At 42.3% G+C, this 7,384-nt stretch overlaps 1 protein-coding gene across 1 annotated transcript in view; it reads left to right on the top strand.

Annotated features, from left to right (window-relative positions):
• The window catches only part of LOC119409585 (GON-4-like protein), a 137,543-nt gene extending 131,283 nt beyond the window's left edge, over positions 1-6,260 (top strand). Inside the window, exons 26-27 of the mRNA XM_037676486.1 lie at positions 5,470-5,596; positions 6,115-6,260. Of these exons, the coding sequence (XP_037532414.1) occupies positions 5,470-5,596; positions 6,115-6,260 (273 nt within the window). The remainder of the gene's footprint in view (positions 1-5,469; positions 5,597-6,114) is intronic.
• The last annotated feature ends 1,124 nt before the right edge of the window (positions 6,261-7,384 follow it).

Genomic DNA, 7,384 nt, shown 5'->3' with positions numbered 1-7,384 from the left:
AAACCATCATCTTCTTCCATTCCGGTCTCATTTCTGTTACCAAAATAAGCTTGGAAGATTCTTTTGTAATAAACTTTTGGATGTTCATTTTTACCCTGCATGACCTTGTCTGCAGCTGGAAAACCAGCAGGCCCCGTGCAGGGGTCGTACTCTCTGATCAAAGCTTCACACAGAAGGTTGTAATCCCTCTTCGTTGCATCAGGTAGACGCTCGATGAAGGTGAACACCTCTCTGTCTGAAGTGAGCCGTATCAGACTTATCTTATCGTCTACCGTAGCATTAGGATAAGACCTCAATCTGAACTCCAGATCTTTGAGATACGCTTTCGTTCCTGCTGACCCCATAGGCCCGGGAACAAAGCGTTGTACATATTTTGAGATTTTCTGCAAATCATCCATTGAAGGAGACTGTATCACCGGTCTAACTTGTGTGACTGGTGGTGCAGACTGATCAAGGCCTGCCCCTACTGCCCATGGTGGGGGTGGGGGTGGCTGATAAGGGTTGGTAGGAGGAGGTGCATATTGGTGCAGGTCTGTCACCACCCTCCGAGATGGGGGTGGAGTTGACTGCCTGGCGTCAGGAGGAAGAGGCGCATACCGGTGCAGGTCTGTCCCCACCGCCCGAGATGGGGGTGGAGGTGACTGCCTGGTGTCAGGAGGAAGAGGTGCATACCGGTGCAGGTCGAACCCCACCGCCCGAGATGGGGGTGGAGTTGACTGCCTGGTGTCAGGAGGAAGAGGTGCAAGTGGGTGCAGACCCGTCCTTATCCCCCGGGTTGGGGGTGTTGAAACGGGGCTAAGGGGAGGAGGTGCAACAGCATCTGTCTGGGGCGGTTGTAGCTGACCCTGTTCGATTCTCAGATCATCTCGCTCCATTACAGAAATCCATTCTGTAGCTGTAGCCAAATTCTCCTCACAAGCTGTCAGGCGCTCGTGTGTTGACCGATTTTCACGTTGTAAAGTCAGCCAACTCCGGGTTATTAACCCCTTGTCTGCCTTGCAAACGTCCAGCTCCCTTAAAGCGGTTTTCAACTGTGCTTGTAACTTATCGTTATCCGCACACGCGTCTTGGTACGCTCGGTCCTTATCCGCAATCTTCTCCTCATATGATCGAGCCTGTTCTGACAGCTCTCTCTTTGAGAGGTCCTTATCAGTTTGAATCTTTTGTTTCAGCAACTCAGATTCACTTATCAGCTCGGCACACTTCTCCTCATATGATTGAGCCTGTTCTGACAACTCTTTCTGTGAGAGGTCTTCAGCAGCCTCAAGGTGTTGCTTCAGCGACTCAGATTCAATCATCAATTCGTCACACCTCTCTTTTTCAGACTTATATCCGTTGAATAGCACGCCCTTTTCTACCACCAAACGGTCTAATTCCGCCTTCAGAAGCAGAGAGATTTTTGCTAACCGTACGCGGCTTGATTTTGTGTCCTCCTTCACTGTAGCTGCTCTTGATAAACTCTGCAGCTCCTCATGTCTTTGATCGTCATCAAGGTCTCGCAATTCCTCCAAATTTTTGCCAAGAATTGAATTTGTTAAAATGTGTAAGGCTGTCTGGACCGCATCCTCGGATTGTAAGGGGTCAGTGTTTTCCTCTCCGTCCGCCATTATCTGCTATTTAGAAATTAAATAGTAGATGTAAATGTTTAGGTGGCAAAAGAAACCAGAAAATCTCTTTTTCCTGATAAGTTTTACTCTTATTTAGTGATATATCACTTAAACGTGCGTTATCTTCTAGCAAAAATGAGTAAACTATTCAACTCTGTGAATATTTGTAACTGTATCTTATTTAAAAGTTTCTAAATTTTTATTATGTACCTGTTTCTCAAGGATTTATCAGTGAATAAAAATTTGTTTGGTAAAAGCCCCTTGCATAAATACCTTCATAACTTTTAAAACGCAAGATAACAGTGTTTATTCAGCTTTGAGGAAGTTTTTTAACTCAAAAATTGCCTTTCAGAAAAATAAAAACGTCTAATGTCACTCTTTACCTAAAAACGAAGTGAAAACCTGTGATCCCACGTCTTCTCCACAAGATGTCAGCAGATCCTCAACAATTTTAACTCAGACACTGTTTGTGTCGTCCACTAGGGGCGCTATAACTTCCTGTGGCGTCCGGTCGTTAGCTTGTTAGCTAAAATTAGCATCGGCTTGCTTCGGTGAAAACCAACACTTCTGAACGGATTTTTTACACAAACGTGGCAAAATTTTTTCAATCAGACCTTATATCATGAAACATGAGTTTTGTGGAACAAAATTGCAGCCGTATTTAGTGAATTTAAGCACGGTAAAGCTCATTTCCGACTTGGGGGAAGTGACGTGACACGTCATCCATCCGGTCGTTAGCTTGTTAGCTTAAAATTTAGCATCGCTAGCGTAGTTCAAAAGCATCATTTTATGACGGTCTTTAAACTCAAACGTGGCGAACTTTCAGCGAATATGCTTCGAAGAATGTAAACAGCGTTTCAGAACACAGCTTTAATGCGCTTTCCAGCGTTAAAAAGCAGATTTTATTCCCTATGAAAACGAGTCTTCATTTCCGGGTGACGTGATTGACACTTCCCTCATCCAATCAGAACGTTACACACGGTCTTTCTCAACCAATGACGCAGCGTAGGGGTGAGGGGAGGTGACGTCAGTCAACCTTTCTCAGCAAATCAGAGCTGCCCAAAGCAGCAAACAACCAACCACGAAGCGTTAGCAGCCATGTTAATGTAGCCTGAAACTTTTTTATCACTTATCGTCTTCTAAACCATCAAAATGCACTTTCTCTGCTAAAAATGTAACGAATCAACCCCTGAGCTGCCCGGAGTCTGCTACTCCGGTCTCAAAACGTCTTTCTAGCTATTCAACAACTCGTTCGAACTTTTCCAGAACCGAGTCGGAACCACAGAACCGAACCGGACCAGAACAGCGTCTGGAACACAGTTTAAACAGAATAAAGCGTTTCCACAGCTCAAAGCCAGCTTATGTTACACATACAGACGTACAATTCAGCTTTATAAAGACTCAATGACACAAATTCAGCTTTTAAAACATTGCCAGCGTAACACAAGCGCGCAGCTCCAATTGCGTTGCGTAAAGACGCACGGTTTTTCAGCACAGCTGATAAACTGTTATTGTACAACCTTGCCAACATGAAAATCAATGTGTACACGGTTACAGTCCATTTAGGAGCGCGTAGCGGGCCACCAGTTTGTAGATGAACAGATGCTGGGATATATTCATCATTTAACGCGGGTTCCTCATTTTTCTGGACTGAATAAAACGTGCATTGAATTTAAGGAAATGCAAACGTGAGACGTCATTTAGATTTGACCCATCAAAATGAATGCGGTCATTTATTTACAGAATCAAATTTAACATCAAACATGTACATTAATTTGGCAAATTATGAAAATAACAACAAAGCAATCAATCAGGAAAAATCATACGGCCATGATTTTTCCGTTGCTGCACCACAGACATTTATAAAACTGTACAACTATGATCTTTTACCCACACGGATGTGAATAAGCACTTTACACAGACATTTCTAAATATCTGGGAGAATTTCTACTTGATAGAAAGTTAAAGATGAAAGAAGTTAAAGGGAGTAAGATTGAATGGGAAGGGAGGAATGTTCACCAGAACCGACACTCTCCATCAGAAGCCCAGCTCTCCTTCGGTACGCTTGGTAGGAAACTTGATCCATTACCTTTCTGAAGATTTATCAGCAGATATGGAATTCCGTTAACGCTACCTGTCCAGCGTCTCCTGGTAGTGGCTGTGGCTCGTCAGAAGTAGTGGCTAGTGAAAGTTATAATCCCATGGAACTCGGAAGAGCCTTTTGTCATGTCAAGATCATCCCGTCTCTAACAGAACTTGAGCAGAACCAGCAGAAAACTCTCCAGCACTCCAGCAACTTCAGAACTCCAGAACTCTAGAAGTCTGACAACTCTCCAACTCCCTAACTCTGTGAGTCTGTGAGACTGTGTAGACCAGGAAGTACTGACATTTTAAAGACTCTTTCCCGGTTCACTTTTTGGGATTTTTCATTGGTCAGAAACGACCAGACGGGGTGGGTTTTGTGACGTAAGAGGTTAGAGACAGCGAGAATTGTTATGGGACAGCTCAGAAATGTTCTCACAGACCGAGAGGGTTTTGTTGTGGCGTGTTTAAGAAACAGGTGCAAAACATCTCTATTTACGTCTGAGAGGATTCTAAAACATGACAGTTTTAACATAACAACTTGTTTTTCGTTCGACTGTAACCTTGTAAACGCACACACTTGCTCATTCAAAAGCAGAAATCAGAAAAATGCATAATTACTCTGCAACAGCTTTTAACATGAGAATAAAAATCATTACTCAGTTAATAAAATTGATTAGTTCACTGCAACATCTAAAATGGTTTGAACTAAGACACTTTGATTATCAACATTTGTAGAATAGTAATGATAATAAAAAGAGAGTGTTCTTTTCACTTGAATCTTCAAGAAAGAAAGTCTCAGGATGGGTGAACCTGTATTTATGTATTCAAATACATGAAATGACAGTTCCTGTCCCACAAGGTTCTAAAGGTCAAGAGTTTTGACCTTAGACTTAGTTTCGACGTAGGCCTAGTCCACTACATTACTCTGAATTCATGAGACACGTCTCCGTTCAGGAAATCCATTTCATAGTTTGAAGTCAACATGCATCATGGATCAGAAATATCAGCAGGTCCGATACGTAAATTATGCTGGTATCGGAGGCCGATACTGGATCGGATCGGCCCCATCCATAGTTATATTATTGTGATGTTGCATGAAGTTATAACAGTTGTAACATTGTAGTTTTATATCATGTTGTCACATTTTAGTGTTACAGCAAGTTGTAAAATGGTAGTGTTACATCATGTTTAACATTTTAAGGGTTTTTCTCAGCCAAGAAAAAAGTCTGATAGGAATTTTTTTTGCCTCCAACTCCTACATGTGTCCAGTTAACCACTGTTTTTTGTCTGTCCAAACAGGTCTCACTTGTAAATGAGTCTTTGAGGCTCAATGTGATTTATCTGTTTAAATAAAGGTTGAATGAATTGTAGTTTTACATCAAGTTGTAACATTGAAGTGTTACATTGAGTTGTATAATTTTAGTGTTACATCAAGTTGTAACATTTTAGTTTTACATCAAGTTGTAACATTGCAGTGTCATATCATGTTGCAACATTGTACTGTTTCATTATGTTGTAACAGTTGTACCGTACGGGTCACACTGGATTCTGATGGCAGTCACATTTTACTGATAATGTGAAGGAGCACACAGAAACACCTGGTCTGAGCATTAAGACCTCCAGGGCGAACATGACTTTAGGCTTGGCTCAGAAATTCAGTCAGTGTCCCAGCTTTATGTCCATTAATGTCTGTTTATGTTTGAGAATCCACTTGATGTTTAACGTGTGAACAGGCAGACAAGGAAACATTTGACAGAGCTCTCCGTCTTCCATTCAGGGTTCAACAGGTGTGTCCACGGCCATGAAAAGCCTCAGCCCTTTATACGCTCAAATAAGCTCCACCCACAGTCAGCCTGGTGACAACAATCTGGATGTGAAGCGCTGCAACAAAACTCTGCAGCCAGGTGAGTGACATCATGTGTCTGACTGAACCCAAGCCATGTAAAGTGGTGCCTGAATGTATGTGAACTATTTATAATTTTATATATCTCTGCATAAATATGACTTACATCAACTACATCATGATTTTCATACAAGTACTAAAAGTAGATATAGAACCCAGTTAAACAAATAAGACAAATATATTACACTTGTTCATTTATTTATTGAGGAAAATGATTAAATATTACATATCTGTGAGTGGTAAAAGTATGTGAACCTCTAGGATTATGAGTTAATTTGAAGGTGAAATTAGAGTCAGGTGTTTTCAATCAATGGGATGATGTTCAGGTGTGAGTGTGCACCTGTTTGATTTAAAGAACAGGGATTTATCAAAGTCTGTCTGCTCTTCACAACATGTTTGTGGAAGTGTATCATGGCACGAACAAAGGAGATTTCTGAGGACCTCAGAAAAAGAGTTGTTGATGCTCATCAGGCTGGAAAAGGTTACAAAACCATATGTAAAGAGTTTGGATTTCACCAGTCCACAGTCAGACAGACTGTGTACAAATGGAAGAAATTCAAGACCATTTTTACCCTGCCCAGGAGTGGTGGACCAACAAAGGTCACTCCAAGAGCAAGGTGTGGAATCATCGGCGAGGTCACAAAGGACCCCAGGGTAACGTCTAAGCAACTGAAGGTGTTAGAGAAAACATTCTCTCTTAACTTAAATAAAAAGAACTACACTCGATGGCAGGAGAATATCTTTAACCAGTATTTACTTGCAAATACCGATTTTCAAGACAGGTTACACAGATATACAGGAAGTACACACAGATATTCATAAATTCCGTATGTTGTGGGAGTTTCAGAGAAATTGAGACATTTATTTTCTAAACATAACGTCCCAGTGGCTTTTAAACCTCAAAATAAATTATGGCAAGACTGGTTCATCTCAAAGATCCAGTGTCCCTTTACAAACAGAGCAATATTGTGTATGCTGTTCAGTGTCAGGAGGGCTGTGATCAGTCTTAATCGAGGAAACTAAACAGCCACTGGCCAAAAGGATGGACCAGCACAGAAGAGCAACATCATCAGGCTAAAGCCCCCAGTATACTGCCGCGTACATCCATACGCAGAGGTACGAGTGTACCCTCCATGCAAAGCTCAAATTTTTACGACCACATACGCGTACGCGGTGTCGCACAATAAACTGCTCGGCGACGGACTGTTTTTTATGTGACACCAATGTATTAAATTCCCCTTCTTCATCTCTGATCTGGCCTTTTCTTTTGTTTTTGTTTTTTGCCAAGAGGCAGTGATCTCTTCCTCCTCCATTGATGCCATGACTGAAATGGTGAGAAATGGAGGAATTTTTCACGAGCAAATTAAACTCGGGTCTAGCGTGGCTGCGGGAGGGTCTGGAGATTTCCTGGTGGGCTGGTCTGATGTGTGGGCTGTAGAGCCAGCGCTCTGTTTTTTTTGTAGATCTTTTTATTAACAACATAAACACAGAACACCGCTGCGGCGGAGGCTGCCAGCGCTCGCTTTTTTCTTTTTTCCGACCTGTCAATCAATCCAGTAGGCGTGTCAGCAAATGACCAATCGGCGACCTCAATTTGTTCCGAAGGTAAACGCCCCTTGTCGGTGAAGCTGCTCTGCAGCTGCTCGGGGTGTACGCTGGAGTATCATGTCTGAACTCTCTGCGTACCGTACACACGTATGTACGCGTGAACGGATGTACACGGCAGTATACTAGAGCCTTAAGACTCTGTGGTTTACACTCATCTTCGTGCCAGCGGTCACTCTTTTAG

This window comes from Nematolebias whitei, chromosome 5, assembly GCF_014905685.2.
Source record: "Nematolebias whitei isolate Nwh7 chromosome 5, NemWhi1, whole genome shotgun sequence".
In the NCBI taxonomy this organism is placed as follows: Eukaryota; Metazoa; Chordata; class Actinopteri; order Cyprinodontiformes; family Rivulidae; genus Nematolebias; species Nematolebias whitei.
The sequence above is the reverse complement of the archived record's forward strand: the minus strand, read 5'-3'. Positions and strand labels throughout refer to the sequence as shown.